General features: G+C 39.7%; 2 protein-coding genes across 2 annotated transcripts; one reads left to right on the plus strand and one right to left on the minus strand.

Moving 5' to 3' along the window:
- Positions 1–3,089: 3,089 nt before the first annotated feature.
- Positions 3,090–4,273, minus strand: LOC122666030 (elicitor-responsive protein 3). Its single transcript, XM_043862145.1, has 5 exons — positions 4,207–4,273; positions 4,076–4,141; positions 3,828–3,966; positions 3,383–3,518; positions 3,090–3,248 (listed from the first exon to the last, which is right to left on the minus strand). The coding sequence occupies exons 1-5, from the start codon at positions 4,271–4,273 to the stop codon at positions 3,090–3,092; spliced, it is 567 nt and encodes a 188-aa protein (XP_043718080.1).
- Positions 4,274–10,040: 5,767 nt separating this feature from the next.
- LOC122664336 (GMP synthase [glutamine-hydrolyzing]-like) lies at positions 10,041–14,571 on the plus strand. Its single transcript, XM_043860113.1, has 6 exons — positions 10,041–10,667; positions 11,553–11,803; positions 11,997–12,372; positions 12,461–12,592; positions 12,666–12,841; positions 13,959–14,571. Exons 1-6 carry the CDS (start codon positions 10,122–10,124, stop codon positions 14,080–14,082), a joined length of 1,605 nt encoding a protein of 534 aa, XP_043716048.1. The 5' UTR covers positions 10,041–10,121; the 3' UTR covers positions 14,083–14,571.
- Positions 14,572–18,072: the final 3,501 nt, after the last annotated feature.

Raw genomic sequence — 18,072 nt, forward strand, 5'->3', positions numbered from 1 at the left:
AGATTGAAATCGAAAGTTTCAAAGAGGTTGTGAACAAGTCGTGCTTCCCAGTTCTGGTATGTTTCTTGAGATCTATTTTGACTTGAGAGAGAGAGGTAAGAGAACATTTGAAACATACACTGAACGAGAGAATGTTCTTTGATAAAGACTGTTGTAGAAGATCAGAACCGTCCATTTTATGATCTCAGCCATCTGATCTCTCTCATCTTGGAGACGTGGAAGGTGTTGACATTTGATAGAACCCAACCACCCCACCACATTCTTCATACTTCATATGTATGACTTTGTTATTCAAACGACACGTGTGAACCTGAAGCGTATCCATTAATTTAAAGCAGTAGAACTCACCGTCTCTCTCTCTCTCTCTCTCTCTCCTCTTCTTTGGTGGTGATTAAGAATTATTTATTTTAAGCCCTCATTTAGCCACGTCAAACCACCAACACCAAGGCTAGTTATGAAATTTTTAAGATTAATAAAAGGATTAAGTTTTCATATACCCATAGAGGACAGTTTACCCATCATTCTAGGGTTTACAAACCCCTCCTAGAGTTTTCGTATATTCTAAAATACCCTCCCAATACCTATTCCCGCCCACTCCTGCCCCTCGGGGAATGGGATCCCATTCACCGAGGGTGGAGGGAAACTCGGTCCTAAATAAAAAGAGAGGATGATACTTTGGTTTTGGAAACTGGGGTGCAACCCGACTTGGCTGATCAGCAGGGTTTTTTAAGACCCCAACCCAAACCTAGGGTCCCCTTAACTCAACCCAGGCCCAGCCCACCTCATCCAGGATTGGGCTGGAATATCCCAACCCAGGCTTCGACCTATCGAGCTCCATCCAGCTTAGCCTGGCTCTTATGATCCTGGTTGGGCCGGGCTGGGGTGGGTTGGTACTGATTGACCTTGATTGTCCTTTTTGTCATTTCCTAGCTGGGCAAGAACAGGTGCACTGTATTTTTACTGTATTCTTTCAAAAAAAATATTACTGTATGTATGATGTTACTATATAATTATATATAGGGGGACTTGGTTCTTGTGCAGCCATGGTGGGAGCTGCACAGGTGCAGCACGAAAATCACCCCAAATACAGGGGGGAGGTGGTCATTTCACATGTGGGGCTCAGGTGGGACCCCACCTGTGAAATGACTACCTTACCTCTGTTTTTGCTGTCGTTTAGCCGTGCTGCACCTATGCGGCTCCTGCCACAGCTGCACAAGATCTTTTTCCATATACAGGGTGGAGCAGGTCTCGGGCCTAAAAATCTCAACCTTGATCCAGTTCACAAGCTGAAAATCCCATCCAAGGTTCGTCCTATCTGGTTCAGGGCGGGTTCCGGTTCATCATGTCAAACTTACAGTCCTAATGGAAACCATGGCTGAACATTATTTATATGGTGCCAACACTAGTTATCGGGGCTCTCTCACTCAGACTGGGTTTCTGAACTAAATTAATTCTCTTTAATTGGCAAGAAAGAGTCCATTTAGACAGGATACGGTTCTAAGAAAAGGAATCAAATAGCCGATGATGGTCGAATCGACTGGATCTGATTTTTGTTTCAAAAAATTGGGTCTTTCCTAGGGTTCAGGCCGATTTTTATCAATTCCCGGTCGATTCTAGCAGAATCAGAATCAGTGAAGGCCAATTCGAACAACGAGGATATAGGGTTTCTACTTTACATATACTAGGTAAATTACTTGATTTTCATTTCTATTTATGTCCATGCATTGTATTTCACTTGAGCTGAAACATGACATGTGAGAAGGAGACCTTAGGCCCTATCTACCACACACCCCACCCCAAATGCAGAAGGAAAAAGGAGGAAAATTATGGTTAAAAATTCTCTGCAGTACCGCTGGGTGTGCAGTGCACATTCCGCAGCCACATGGCCTCTACTGTGCCGCAGGATGTGCACCGCACACCCGGTAGTACTGCAAAGGATCTTGGTCTGAAAATTATTTTCTCCAATTCCTTAAAGTGTGGTAGTGCGGCAGTGCTACGTGAAGATGTCGACACCTGACAGCTGCTACATCCAACCGTCCATATCAATGAGCTCAGACCATTGGATGCGGCAGCTGCCAGGTGTCAACATCTCCACCTAAAACTGCCGCACTGCCACACTTTAGGAATTGGAGAGGATAATAATCCAAAAAAGGAAGGTTCTTAGGCCTTGGAGACTGGTGTTAGCAATGGGGTTGTATCTAAACGCTTTCCTAAATGAGCTCCATTAATGGCCGGGGGGGGAAACATCATTAGAGGGACAATGACCTTACAAGCTTTGAAATTAATACCTCTTTTCTGAAAATTTGAGTAATTTATTGTCCTGATAAAAATTATAACATGCAGTCAAGAAAGAAGCAGATGGTGGGCCAAAATCAGCCATAAAACCTAAAAGTACTGGATTGGTTCGGTGGGAATCGGGATCATCTGCAGCCGATTGTGATCAGAAACGACCGATCCAATCCCGATTCCTCAAACCCCACATTTATCAGAGGAAGAAGACATGGTGGAGCTGGATACAGACCTGAAGCTTATTAATAAATATCCAATAAATAGCATTAAAGTAGAGCCTAACACCCCCTAAACACTACAGTTTTTTGAGTGTTCTTTTTTCATATTTTCAGTAATGTATGTTTGACAGTATTGTTTCACCTCTTTACAGGATCAATGATAGGATCAAGCGACTGGGCACTGCTTTGGGCCATAGGCCTCCACATGGCCAGTGCAAGGACAACCCGCTTTGTTTGAGGGCATCCAACCCAAAAGCTCGAGCTTTAGGGTGGATAGACCTTTCCCAGTTTCATAAGCCCAACAGATGTACACTAACTGACCGCTGTCGGGCTAACCACCCCCCCCCCCCCCCAAATTCCTGGCCATGGAGGTTTCAGGCATCCAAAGGATTAGTGGTACTGAAATGGGAAGTGGTTTCTTTCCTAATCAAGTCTGTATGTGGTCAGTAACACTGTGACTACAGAGCAGAATCCACAAATCACATTATTTACTCTCACTTCTGTAAATTTGTTTTACTAACCATTGAAGGAAAGCTACATTAACTGTCACCACATTCATTCTTGAATACTGAAATGGACATTCTAAATCAGTTTCTGGTTATCCATAGAAGATGATTTCTTATTGGGAAAGAAAAACCTCCACCAAATAATTCTCCAGAAACTGAAGAGTGTTCCACATATTGACTTTGGTTTTTGCTTGTCCAGCCCATCACATACTCTTGTTTCCCTTTGCACTTCTACCTGCAGATTAGGAGATCATCAGTGCTGACATACATCCATGCATAAAACAGATTTCTTGAATGCACAATAAGAAGATTACATGTTTGTACAATGCGCAAAATGCACGGATACATTTGAAAAACAGAAATACATACATTTGCCATGAATTTAAAGCCAATTTTGATCTCTCCTTTGTATGTATCATCCTCAAGAACAACATTATATAAGGTTGGTTCCACTTCTATGAATCCCTTGTCATTTCCTTCAGTTAGTATCCCTCCAAGATGAACTCTGCATACAGAATGATATCTATCTCAAACAATTTCCCAATGTCCAATGATTCAGGCACTTAAAAGATGCAAGAATTTAGTTGTTAAATTACGAAACTGATGATGAAGAAAGAAAATTTTGCATTTACTGTGAGAAATATCTATAATCAGAAAGCTCTCCCTCACCCCCCCCCCCACCCCACCACCACCTCTCCCAAAACAGAATGAGATTTTTTCTTTGAACACTACAGATATAACAAATATATTACCACACAATAGCTTATCATATAAGGTAGAACTTAAAAGCTGTTCAAGTCAAGGAGATAAGTACATGGTTTCACCAACAAAACCACCCTCAGTGAAAGTTTCCTTATCCATGATTCTTAACTTAAGATGAGACAGGTTTTGCCACTGTGAAAATGGGATTTTGAATTTGAATTTCTCATTCCAGAAAGCTTTCTTCTTTTTAGCTACACAAACAAACTCCATCATCAGTTTAGTCAAAAACAGATTAGCATAACAATATTGCCATGGATTTGCATAAATTTTCACAAACAAATCCAAAAGAGAAAAACCGACCTGTTGTAATTTTACTCTTATGTGTCTGGTCACCACATTGTAGGATGACATAATATCTGGGTTTTCCTATAACAGTACTCACAAGTTAAAATCACTAAACAGTTCCAATGAGAAAGAGAGAGAGAGAGTACCAATGAAATTTGTGTGTCTAAGGCCCTCAGCATTGACAAGAAGCACTTCTAGGATTCCTCCCTCCATATTTAGATAGAGAGTGAAGGGTTCTATCAACATCCAAAAGGAAAAGAAAAAGGGAGGAAAGTGAGTAAGTGATATGGTTAAGACAGACAAGGGAACAGAAGTCACAGATATTATAACGTGGCAATGTGAAGTTAGTAACGTTAGGAGTTCCAATTTAATTATGACTGTTATTAACATGGGATGGAAATGGGAATAAATGTTAGGAGTTAAGAAGGCATAGTTGGAAAATCAGTTTTTTTTATTCGACTCACTCTTTAAAAAATCTGGTGAGTCAAACGAGTCAACCTCGTGCACAGCAACTGTCTTCTCTTTCTTAAATTTCCCAAGGCTCTGTTTGTTTCGGCGTAAAATTTTACCTAGATTTAGATGTAAAATTTTAAATGTTGAAAAGTGTTCCAATGTTTGTTTGTTTTATGGAAACAAACATTAGAAAATTTTTCAACATAGAAAATTTTACATTTACGAAGTAAAATTTGCCATGAAAAATTTTCCTGATAAAATTTTACACCGAAACAAACAAAGCCCAAGTGTACCTTCAATGTTCTCTTTTATTTTTTATATTTCCCTAGTCCAAAGTGTATGGTGTCTTAGTATGGGAACTTCAACTGAGGAGAAAAAGTGTGAAACACAGTGTAACAGAGGATGCCCATAAATGAGCCTAATTCGGTGATTATTGCATGACTCAGATAAAATTAAAAGTCAAGAGAAAAACTAGGTTGAGCAGGACTGAGTTTGGGCATTTCTAAACCTAGCTGAGTCTTCAAGATTCTTGACTAGGTTTTAAGATTTTTTTTTACTCGACTCGGGTGACTCGCCCAAGTAAAAAACCTGATTTTTCAACCATAGTTAAGACACTTCATATGACTCATTAGAAGATACGTTTCAAATATTTACCAAGTACATTAATTTGAAGATTGAAAAACTACAAAGCACAAAGACGCCCAGGAGTTACTTAGATGACCATTTGATTATTGATGACCTTTTTAAGAAGGTTAGACCTGAAAAGCCACCAGAACGGTTCTTGGTTTTACAGTCATTAACTGGGTTTTGGGCTTTGGCCAAAAGAATAAATAAATAAATTGCCTAGTGAGATCAATGAGAATTCTGCTACTCAACTTAATTGTCATTGATTGAAAAGAAAAGAAAGAAAATCTACACATCTGTCCACAGACCATGTTCCCCCATGTTCCCCATATAGTCTAGAAATGACCAGAAGTAAATGATATCATCTGGAAATGACCAGATGTGTAGAAAACATTTGGGGAGTTGTCCGTTCCTGATTTTCACAGGGACCCTATTGAGGTTGCAGAGGTTCCACTGGCATCACCTTGATAAATCCAAGAGCTTCTACAATCCATCGTTGAAAACTAAGCAAATCCAACATGCAAGCATGGTGTGCAAGAGTAGGAACAATGCCATACTTCCCTTCCATGTAATGAAACCACTTCCAAGTTTCAACTTCCAAACCACCACAGTGGCTACAGGCTGACAAAACTGAAACAAAGACTGCCATTTGGCCTTGTCTCACACTCCCAACATATCAGAGAAGGTCTCAAGGGCCTCCTTACCACATCCATTCATAACATACCCATTTATTTATCATTGAACTCCAGCATATAAGATCTTTGGTGGGAAGTTTACCAAAAAAGGTTTTTCCTTGGTTTAGCCTCCTAAATTTGGCCTATTAATAATCAAAGCTGGATGTTATATATGCATTGGATGAGTACCCAAGTCTTACATTGGGGATTTACACTCTTCCCATGCTCTTGAGCTCCCACTGAAGATGACCTTGTTAGGCTTCACATTTACTGATTGCATCTGCCTGAATGTGTCCTAGTATGAAAAATGGATACCCAGCTTGAGCATAGACAGATATCATTGCATTTCAGACAAGAAGATCTTTCTCATGGAGGTGGGCAAACAGACTATTTGCTAAGCCGACATCACCAAACTCTGCATATATAGTCTTAGAAGATAAGTCTCAATAGAAACAAGACAAAAAAAACCCATGCTTTACCAAGTAGAAATGCAATCCTAACCCATACTTAAGTTTACCCGACTCCGAGCAAGCTCCTGATGCTTCCTAATGGTGGTTTCCAGATTGCATTTTTGAAACAAATCCAATGTTTTCCAAACACCAGCAAATCATGGTGTTCCACGAGACTATAACCTTACTCACAATCCAATTGAAAAGCAAAATTGAAACATCCAGTTCAACAAACTTTGCTTACAAATCAATAAATGAGCTGAATATGGTGAACAGAGATAATTCTCCCTTTATCTGTTTGCCCAACGACAGAGCACCAAGATCAGCACAAGCAGGTAGAATGCTATCAATGCTTATGTGATTAGGTTCCACAACTTCATAATTTATTTATCTTAAAAATGAAAGGGCTTCAACAGATTGGCCGTTCTTGAGGATGCTACAATCATTGCACTTCACAGAAACAAATCCTTCGTAGACCGTGGGTGTATCGTCAAACAGTAGCCACACGATCTCCTATCTCGGAGAGAACAGCAGCCGTAACAATAGAAGCTTCTGAGCCAAATCCATGTTTGATCAAGAAGCCGTGAAATCCCCGAGTCATGTCTTCCCAGCACATTGTACCAACAGCGCATTACATGCAAGAACTTAAATTTCGAATAACAACTTGTCGAACAATTCATGGATAATTTGAAACGGGACTACCATGAAAATTTTTCTGAGATATGAAAGACGAAATGGATTTACATTATTTGGTGCAACAGAAGCAAAGTAGGAATGGAGAAAGTTATCACACGCAACCACACACGCACACTCATGCACAAGCGAGACAGAAAGAGCAAAGGGTGCGATGGTCGAGAGTGATGGGTGCCGAAAAGGCTCCTGTCCGGCAGTTAAGGGTGTCAATCGGTTCGGTTTTGGATATTCGGTCTGGTTCCATGCATTGTAAGTGTGACTCGAAACCGAATCGATACTCGACTCGATTTTGTACTTGCAACCAAATCCGAACCCCCCTCGGTTCGATTAGGTCTTGGTTCTATTTCGATTTCATAAAACGGTTTTTATTCGGGTCTCATTTGATTTTTACTGCAATATAATTCGGTTCTTATATATGGTTCCTTTTTTTTTATGGAATGACAACACCATCAAACCTTCAAATTGACAATACTATTTTGTTTTTAGTAAATTTCAAAATGCCTTGCCGATTAGATATTTGGATCGTTCGGACTTAGGAGACAATGGAACGTTTGAATTTGAAAGAATTGTAAGATTAACTTGAAGTAAAAGAGTAACACTAAAATAAAAGCAATAAAATAGAAAAAAGAATATGAAAAGCCAATCGGTTAGAGAATTAGAGTTATAGTGATAAACAATTACCAAAAAACAAATACGGTTTTGATTACTTACTTTAAATCTTTAATTACTTAATTATCTTATTAAATATCTTTTACACAATTAAAAGAAATAGGGTTTGGGGATTAAATGGATGTTCGGTTCGGTTTCGGTTCAAACCGATGGTTTTGGACATGGAACCGAACCGAATTAATATATCCAATATTTGAACCAAAACCGAACTGAATTAATTTGGTTCAGCTTGGCTCAATTAATTCGACTTGGTTTCGGATTCGGTTTTCGATTTCGGTTAGATATTGACACCCTTACCTGCAATGGCGGGAGCTAGAGCATCTAGCCCAGCAAAACCACCTGAAAATAGGGGTGGCCCCACATGTGAAATGACCACCCCACCCCCTATTTTCAGGTGGTTTTGCTGGGCTAGACGCTTCAGCTCCAGCTCCCGCCATTGCAGGACAAGAGCCAAATCCGATGGATGCGCACTACACTAGGTTTGTTTAGGAAAAGTGAAAAACCACAAACTTTCTTTCATCTGCTGCGAACCGTAATTTGCCGGTCTGACCACATGATCCTCCTTTAAGCCCCAGACGAGCATAAGTTTATTGGATGGGCTGGGCCTGGTTTTGAACCAGGCTTTCTTGAGTTTACTCTGTTGTTTTGTTGAGGAGTAATTTTTTATCCTCTCAAATGAGACTGAAATATCTTTACCAAAAACTAAATGAGAGTGAAATATTGTCAAATGGAATTGTTCAAGTGGCAAAAGAAGGAGTAAAATTATCTGCTCCATTTTCTCCCCAGTCCATTTCCCCAAGTCTCTCTAATAAGAGGGGAGGGGGGGTGGACCCCACCTAGGCATGGGGTAGGGTGATCATTTCTACCCCCTATTAGAGGAACTTGGGAAAATAGAGCAGAAAATAATCCAAAGAAGGGAGAATACATGGTTGAATTTAAATTTGAAATTTGAATATACCAATTTTTAGATGCCCAACGGTCAACAATGTCAAACAACTATGTACGTAATCCATAGATTCTATGGCGATTGCAAGAATATTGATAAAGTGCATGCGTTTATGATTGAATTTGAGTTTCAAATTTGATGCATGAACCATTTCTTGGATGTAAGATGGTTAGAGATCACTTTGGACAACTGTGTTTGTAACCCATGGATTCCATGGTAGTTTGCATGGTCTAGGAAAACTTAAAAATGTTGTAGCCCTTTTGTGAAGTTATGAACCATGTCCATCAATTCTACGTAAAATGCGAATGATAGAAGTGTCCACCATTATAGCGAGGACAATTGCTAGGCAGCTGGAATGAGCAAGTGTGGTTAGGGAGCAACAGGTCGGGTTGGGCCTGAACTTCTAAAATCCCAACTCAACCTTGAGTCCCCTTAATTGGGCCCAGGCCCAACCCGGCCCTGACTTAGGGCCAGAAAAATCCAACTTGACCCATCCTTAGGATTGGGCCGAGTTGACCTTGATTGGCCCTGTCCATTGTGGTTGGGGGGGGGGGGGGAGATGCATGGGTTGGCCAAGTTGAGAAGAAAAAGAAGAAAGAACATGAACAAGAAGACATGGTCAGTTTGGGTCGAGTCGGGCCAGGGTTGAGGCCTCAGGTGGAGCCTTGCCCGGCCCAACCTGACCCTGCCTTCTTGTTGTTGTTGTCGATATAGTGATTGGGCTCTTTGTTGTCCATGTAATTCCATTTTGGATCGTCAATACATACCCTTGCTGCCACCATAAGAGCCAAATTGCATAGTTGCCATCTCCACTCATAGAGGAAACAACATCATAGCTTTCACCACTGGCGCTGCCTCCATATCCAACAACATTTCCACCACCACAGCTATTTCCACCATCACTAGTGTGGCACTATAATTAGGGTCAATCAAGGTCAACCCAGCCCAGCCTTAAAGGTGGTTTAGGGTTGGACTTTTCTGACCCTGAGTCAGGGTCAAGCCGTGCCTGGGCTCAGCTAAGAGGACTTCGGGTTGGGATGGGGAGGTGGGCCATCAGGGCCAAACTTGCACCAGTAAGTGTGATAGAACACTTGGCAATGAGGCTGTATCGGTTTCAAGCCTCCAGTTCCTCATCTAGTCCCCCCTTTAATGATTGTATCCCTCTTTCTCCCCCAACCCCCACCCATCAAGAGGATTAAGACTCTACATTTGATTCTACCAAAAAAGAAAAAGACTCTATGATTGTACTCTCAGTTCATGATTAAAGCCTACCCTATTGAATCGTAGTCCAAAATACATTTTTTTTAAAGTCCAATCCTAACGTCAGATGGAGTGGATGAAGAGATTCTCCCTTCACCATGGGTGTCCCGCACTCCCGCGGATTATTCTCCACTTCACAAGACAGGGGTCTCTTTCCCGCCAAAGCCAAAACCCTAATCGTTGTTAGTTATTACTAATAGTGTAATACCCTTCACTCGTTATATCATCGCACCCCGACCATTTCACGGCATAAGCAAACAGTTGCAGAAGGGAGGGAGAGAGGAATAGTAACCATGGAACCCCAAAACATGTTGTCGAACCTAGTTCTTATCCTGGATTTTGGTTCTCAGTACACCCATCTCATTACTCGTAGAATCAGAAAACTCTCCGTCTTCTCCCTTTGCATCTCCGGTACATCTCCTCTCAAATCCATCACTGAACTCAATCCTCGTGTTATAATCCTTTCCGGTGGCCCTCACTCTGTTCATACCAATGGTGCGCCCTGCTTTCCGCCTGGTTTCGTCGATTACGTTGAGGCGAATAATATATTCGTGTTGGGTATTTGCTATGGTCTGCAACTAATTGTGCAGAAGCTTGATGGAGAAGTTAGGGTTGGAGAGAAGCAGGAGTACGGGAGAATGGAGATTATAGTAGAGAGGGCTTGTGGATTGTTTGGTTCTAAAGCCGTCGGCGACAAACAGAGTGTTTGGATGAGCCATGGCGACGAGGTTGCCAAGCTCCCTGATGATTTTACGGTTGTAGCCAGGAGTCAGCAAGGCTCCGTTGCGGCGATCGAGAATCCGTTGAGAAGGTTTTATGGGCTTCAGTTTCACCCGGAGGTAAATAGGCCTGTTTCTATTCTTATCGTTCTACTCTCTGATTGATTGATTGATTCATTATTCATTCAATAGGTAGACTCCAATGGGTTTCTTTGTGATGTTGACACCTTTTTTCCTTTCTTTTTGGTTTTTGTTTGTAGTTTAAATTAACAAATTGAGTTAAACGGATGTGGATCATTGGATGACATACTTGCTTCAATAACGAATTAATACGGATAAAGAAGAAACATGTAAATAATAATATGGTGACTATGCTTGGCGGATTGTTTTGAGTGGTTTATGATGTCACTGCTACCAGAAGGTTTATTATAGTTAAACCTTCATTTTGTAGCATCTAACCTGTCTCACTTTGATATCTGTTAATACTGTAAACTTTGGTAAAACACTGTGTAGTATATTCATTTAGAAGGGTTTAAATTCGGAAGAAAGGACCTACACAGGAGGATCGAGATCCTCTCCAGCGCACATCGTGTGGCTGGGGGGCTTCGATCAACACCACCGCACACATCCCAGTGCAGTGGCGTGTGGATCGAGGCCTCCCCAGCCGGACGATGTGCGCTGGACATCGTCCCGCGCGGGAGAGGATCTCAATCCTTAGGACTATACAAGGTAACAGAGATATTACAGAAGAACTATACAAGGTAACAGTAACAGCTATCGTACACATCTAACATACAGCTAACAAATACTACAGTGTATGCATCACGACTGTTGAGTAGACATGGTATGGGTTTATTAGCTTCCATGGGTCTTTGCTTTTCTCATTTATTTACTCTCTATTTAAGGATCTATTGGTGATTTAGTTCATTGCTTGGTGGGTATTTCGATTATGTCCCATTGTTCACTGTTTCATCATAGACAGTCATCTTAGTTGACCCTGTATAGGTGGCACATTCCCCGGAAGGGATGGAAACACTACGCCACTTCCTTTTCAATGTATGTGGAATAACTGCTGATTGGAACATGCAAGATGTAATGGAAGAAGAAATTAAAGTGATCAAAGGTTTAGTGGGTTCTGAAGATCATGTTATCTGTGCATTATCTGGGGGTGTAGATTCCACTGTTGCGGCTACTCTGGTTCATAAGGCAATAGGAGATAGGCTTCACTGCGTTTTTGTTGACAATGGCTTATTGAGGTGAGCTTGCAAACCTTCGTGAGGAAAAGTTGACAGTATTCATCTTTTTATTACAATTGTTGAAAATATCAGAATATACAGACTGAGTAACTTAGTTTTTGAATGCCTGCAAGTTTCTGTACTTTGGTCCCATTCCTTCTGGGTGTTTCATTGATTCGAATTCTTATCACATTGTCTTTGTTTTCCTATGTAGGTACAAGGAAAGAGAGCGTGTGATGGAAACCTTCGAAAGGGATCTTCATCTACCTGTTACTTGTGTTGATGCAGCAGAGCAATTTCTTAGCAAACTCAAAGGTGTCGTAGACCCTGAGGCTAAAAGGAAAATAATTGGAAAAGAATTCATCTGCATCTTTGATGATTTTGCCCAAGATTTGGAGCATAAGTTAGGAAAGAAGCCTATTTTCTTGGTTCAAGGGACCTTGTATCCAGATGTTATTGAATCATGCCCACCTCCTGGAAGTGGAAGAAACCATTCTCACACAATCAAGAGCCACCATAATGTTGGGGGGCTTCCCAAGGACATGAAACTGAAACTCATTGAACCCCTTAAGCTTCTATTTAAGGATGAGGTTGGAGATCTACTTTCTCTTGGCACATTTATTCATGTAATTTGTCTTCTGTTTCCGTTAACTGTTGTTTGTTACTGCTTATTGTAAGGTTCGGGAAATGGGGAGCATCTTGAATGTCCCTGCAGCATTTCTAAAGCGGCATCCTTTCCCGGGGCCTGGCCTTGCAGTACGAGTCTTGGGTGATGTTACTGAAGGAAATGCCTTAGAGATCCTTCGCCAGGTTTGCTTAGTGTTTTATAGAGGGAAATATTATGCCATTTTCTGGTATTTATATTTGCAGAATATCTCTTCAGGTTGATGAAATCTTCATTCAGTCAATTAAAGAAGCTGGGCTCTATGATTCAATATGGCAAGCTTTTGCAGTATTTCTGCCAATAAGATCAGTTGGGGTTCAAGGTGATCAGAGGACACATTCTCATGTTGTTGCTCTTAGAGCTGTTACAAGCCAGGATGGAATGACAGCAGATTGGTGAGAATTTTTCTTTTTTAATATTTTCTCTTTGCATAGTCAAAACTAGTTTTCCCTATTCTTTTGAATTCAGGTGTATCTTTTGGGATATGTTCTTCAGAATTAGACCTAGTTCTCCGCAAGCAGTTATTTTATGGGGTTATCATGACTTTCCAGCTCTGCATGCTACTGTATATGGTTCATGGAATATTAATCTTGCAATTGACTGTGGAAATACTTGCCCCTACCCCCTTTTTTTTTCTGAGTACCTTACTGAGACATCCTCTCAATATGTCTTGACCCATGAGCTGTGATACAGCTTTTTCATTGGAACTTTAAGTTAAATAGGAAATGTAGGTCAGCTTTGGGGTGTTTCACACTCTAAGTGCAGTTTCTAGAGTTAATCTCAGGAGTCATGTGAAGTGTTTACCATATTTGTACCATTGACAGACTGGGAAATGATAGGTTCAAGAGGACATGACTAGAACAAAGAGTAAGCATTTCTATCACTTTTAGTAGGGTGGGAATCAATAGCTTCGGGAGGGCATGACAAGAACAATGAAGATACTAGGTGCTAAATAAATGATAGGGAAAAGGGAGGCAGAAAAAGAGCTACAAATGGAAACTGGAAACTCAAAACTAGTTCCTGAATTTTTATTTCTATTTTCAGTTTCTTATCAGTTTAGTGGTTGAGAATGAGTGAAATTCTTACATCTCTATTTTGCTTTACAACTTTATGTGATGTTTGTTATGTTTGGGTTTCTATCTGTTAGTTGATGGATTGTTGCGTTTGCATATTTCTTGGGGGGGTTTGTTGCCTAATAGTTGGTTCTTGTGTTCACATCTTTCTTGTGTTGGTTAACTTATGGAAAACTTCTAGCTGGTGCCTTGGAAAAACAAGAATATGCTAAAATGTATGATCTGAAACAGTGGAAGGATTAATGGTACTGCATATTCAGGACCAATTTGATCAATGTGATCCATGCCAGTGATCAATTTCAAAAAGAAACTGTTGAGACTAACAGTCCACAACTGAAAGCCCCAATGCATATGGAAATGTCTGGGGAAGCAATTCTGGTTTAATACAGTGTTCACTAATTCATTTCTTTTATCTGTTCATGAATTGGAACATTTTTAGGTACTATTTTGAGCACAAGTTCCTTGATGATGTGGCCCGAAAGATTTGCAATAGTGTTAGGGGTGTAAACAGAGTTGTACAAGACATTACATCAAAACCTCCATCAACGATTGAGTGGGAATGACATATACCGTGCAAGGGGCTTTGTTGATTTATGTGAATTAGGAGGAGAGTCTAAACCACCGTTGATTGGCATGTTCAAACGATGCCTTCTGCTTTTGTTGATGAATCAAAATTCTGCTAAGGTTTCAAGAAAGGGATTGGGTCCTGTGGAATTGACAATAGGCACAACTTAATTTATGTGGGGTTTGTGCTCTTAGCTTTTACTGCAAGCTTTAAGCAGGTATGATTCTTTGCATGGATGATAATGTAAACTTACTCTAATGAATAGTTGACATATTTTGATAAATTAATCTTCTGCATTTACCTGATTTAGTTGGGATAATGCTGAGTTGAGTTGAGACTAATCTTCTGCATCTCTAGCCTTGGCCTTCTGTTGCACTTGGTAAATAAAAAATCCAAAGGTTCTTACTATGATGCTTCACGTTGTTTGAAAATATGTACTTTCAATCACCAGGGTGAGTGTCAATGTATAAAAGCCAGTCAAAATTTACATGTTAATGAGAGTTCGACATTTCGACTAGCAATGAAGTACTTCTGTTTTTGTTTTTCCTTAAAAAATATTTCAATGTGATAACTTGTTGCTTTGTTCGTTATTTGCTGACCATATATATGGGGCAAAGTTTGTTTGGTTGGTCCAAAAATTTGCCATTTGGCGTATTAGATAGGCTAAAATTTTGTGGAGAGGTAGACCCCTAGATCTCTTGCTCACATGTCAAGTTTCAAACCAAATTTAAAATAGCACAGTAGAGGTCAGAGTATTGTAGGCATGCATGGATATACATGGAGGTGCATGTGAATAAACAGGGGAGTATTTAGTTAAATTTGAATCTGAAATTTGACAAGTGGCGTATTGAGACCATCCACTGTCTATTCAAGATTTGATCCAACCATCCTAGAGTAGTATTTTCTGAAGCCAACCATTGAGTTGGAAAAAAGTATAAATTCAGAAATCATTTTGTGCTAAATTAGTTGGGGCAAGATTTCTTCACCAATAACATTGTTTTGGCTGCTACAATTTCAAGGTGCATGATCTTGTTGGTAGGGGGTCAAAATGATAATTTTCATTAATCTCTCAGAGTAGTGGTGCTTGACAATAGACTGATTATATTTTTAAGATGAGTTTTCCATCACCCTCCTACTAGACAATATCCAAAATCCCCTTTACTATTTTCAGACTTTCATTTGATAGCCAAAAAGGGTGGTTTTTAAAGATATTCTCTCTTCACCGTGGATAAAAGAAAACTCAGTCCTATTTTTATGTCAAATAAAGCATATTACTTTAATGTTTCTGAGTTTCTTCCCAACTCATGTGCTGTCTGTACCAAGTCCCTACCAGCATAATAGAGCAGAGCCATCCATCGAACTTGGAAGAAAAAAAACTGAGCATGTTCTCATTGGGGTAATGGTTGTCGTGTTGGTTGCAACCAAGATGAAAGCTCCTCCACACACCACAGGTTTCCATGCAGGAAGGGTTTGTTTTTATGATCCTTTGGGATAGGAATAGGATAGCACATATTAAGTAAAGCTAGAAAACTAAATACATTGGACACTTCCTGGTCTAGCTTTTTTTCTTTTATGGGTAAGAACTTCCTGGTCTAGCTTCTCTTAAGTTATAAATCCACTTTGAAGATGTAAGCACTTGATAAGGAAACTTAGCATTCCATTGGTCCTACCTCAGAATGAAAAGGTTGGATGGTTTCAGCAATTAAATTTTAACTCTATTCCTTTTAAATGGTGATTTCCATTATATCCCCAGAGGAAATATTAAATCAGCTAGTTTAAAGAGGAAAAGACAAAATTCATTCTAAGGGTGTTGGCTTCATCAATTATTATGCACAATTTGTCAATGGTTTAGTGGGAAGAAAGATGTAAGCCGCACTACTTTGTCTCTTTGTAGAGCAAAAGATCCGCACAAGGACAGTGCAAATCCCTTGGCATGCCTGACTCACATAGATGAGTGCCACACACTCTCTCTCCTCCATGGCCCCTCTATTTGCCGATTTGTTCTTATAATAAATCAGAAAAATTTTTGCTGGATCTTACCCTCATCTCACAAGTTAAATCTCAAGCTGATGCAAACATAAGTAGTTTAAAAGTGATTTGAAGTTCTAGAAAATTACAAGATTCCCATTTACTATAAAGGGAATAAAGTGGCTTTTATGAAATTTTGGTTCTCCTTAAGGAAATTTTAAGATACTTTCCCTATTGATCTTGGTCTGAAAGATCATCGATTAGGTGGGTTTAAGGTCCTCTATATCACAAGGGAGATGAAATCTATAGTTAACCTCATAAATTGGCATCATATGCGTTAGAGAGGGTTCCATCTCTTTTGATGAATGTCACAATGTGTATCAGGAGACCAATGGTGTTAATGATAAGAGATGAAAGAGATTATGTGAGAAGGCATATATTTTGGCGTTTGTATACCATTCTTTTTGCCATATAATAAGTGCTCCCATGTTTGCAAAATTGTAAGTGAGATTTTTTTTCTTCCTTTTTACCCCTTGGGCTCATGTCTGATAGAAAGGAAATTGAGCATTAATTAGAAAGAAAAGAAACTACATCTTCATCCATATGGATCATAAGTTTCTCCATCCCAGCCCTAGTAGCTAGGTGGTGAGCTACTGAAATATACACCAATCTTGCTTGATAATAGATACAACTTTAAACTTGTCCTTACAATACTTAATGTCCAGTAAATATGTGAAAAGCTCCTACGGTCAACGATCCATATCCCCTTCCAGAAGGTCAACCATACTCTGACAATCAGTCCAAATGATAATGGTTTTCACACCTAATCTTTCTTTTTGCAGTCATTCAAGCATTCCCCTTGCCTCCGACGCTTGTGTGGTTTCTGCATATCCATAACATAGAAGAGGAAGATATTGAGAGGACTTGGGGAGCAATTTGTCTAAACATAGTTATTTCTAGCTTGCAAGAGAAAATAACACGAAATCGCAAAAATAGAATGAAACAGAGAGAAATACTGGTTGTTACAAACAGTTTTTTGAAATTGTAAGAGTAGAGGATGCCAAAAGATACCCAATCCTTAACCCCAATACTCCTGCTGACTAGATTCGTTAAAAAGGGCAAGAAAGAAAACGATGCCACTCAAACTCAGAACATGTGCAATTCTTGAACCTTTTGAGACTAAGAAGGAAAAAACAGGAAATTCCCAGCCACTGTTGTGGTAAATTTCCCTGACTTAGTGAGGGGACAAAATAAAAAAATAAAAAATCATGAAGATTGGACAGTTATGGGCCTTATGGGTATAGCAAAAAAGGATGGAAACATGGAGCTGATCAAAGGGACATTCCAACTCTTTTTATTAATCAAATCTGAAACTTTATTTATGAAAACAAAAGGCTCACTCCTATTGAGTTCCTCATAGTTTTGAGTTCTATTTAGAATTCAAGGAATCCTTCCTACTTTCCAACAAACATGACGCTTAAGCTTGGATAAAGAGTGTGAAATACTATTCCAAGTCCTAGAACCCTTTTTAGACGTAAAATCAGGATCTAACAAAATTCTATTAGGGAAGTATAACTTTGAGAATATGACCCCACAATGATGGATCTATAAACTGCAAACACTGGGAGTTTTCTCGGGGAGCCTGCCTTGAAGTCAGACTAGTCTAAAACTACGGCCAGTTCTAAATTTATCTTTGCAACCCAACCAATCAAGACTGTTTTGTCTAGAAGCGGTTAACCTTTTTGCAAAAGGAAGATTTTTCAGAATGGTCATTGATACTATTTACTCTGCTTAATGATATTCCTACATTACTTCATGCACTAAACAGATTATCAGTTGGTATATCTTACTAGGGCTATGTTTGGTATGAATTCTTAGAATGCATTCTATCTAGATCGATTTTGCATTCTCAAATGATAAAAATAGTTGTTTTTATCGTCCGAGTATGCGAAATCGACCTAGAATGCATTCCAAGAATTTGTTACATCCACAACACATGAAAAATCAATTTTCAGGAGAG

Source organism: Telopea speciosissima, chromosome 6 (assembly GCF_018873765.1).
Source record: "Telopea speciosissima isolate NSW1024214 ecotype Mountain lineage chromosome 6, Tspe_v1, whole genome shotgun sequence".
NCBI lineage: Eukaryota > Viridiplantae > Streptophyta > Magnoliopsida > Proteales > Proteaceae > Telopea > Telopea speciosissima.

Excerpts from the sequence above, each read along its gene's own strand:
- LOC122666030 (XM_043862145.1), bottom strand. The coding sequence starts at position 4,273 with ATGGAGGGAGGAATCCTAGAAGTGCTTCTTGTCAATGCTGAGGGCCTT. Across the intron at positions 3,519-3,827 it reads GGTTTTGTTGGTGAAACCAT|AGTTCATCTTGGAGGGATAC; the intron begins GTACTTATCTCC and ends TTCTGTATGCAG. Across the intron at positions 3,249-3,382 it reads GCTTTAAATTCATGGCAAAT|GTAGAAGTGCAAAGGGAAAC; the intron begins GTATGTATTTCT and ends CCTAATCTGCAG.
- LOC122664336 (XM_043860113.1), top strand. The coding sequence starts at position 10,122 with ATGGAACCCCAAAACATGTTGTCGAACCTAGTTCTTATCCTGGATTTT. Across the intron at positions 11,804-11,996 it reads GTTGACAATGGCTTATTGAG|GTACAAGGAAAGAGAGCGTG; the intron begins GTGAGCTTGCAA and ends TTTCCTATGTAG. Across the intron at positions 12,373-12,460 it reads AGCTTCTATTTAAGGATGAG|GTTCGGGAAATGGGGAGCAT; the intron begins GTTGGAGATCTA and ends GCTTATTGTAAG.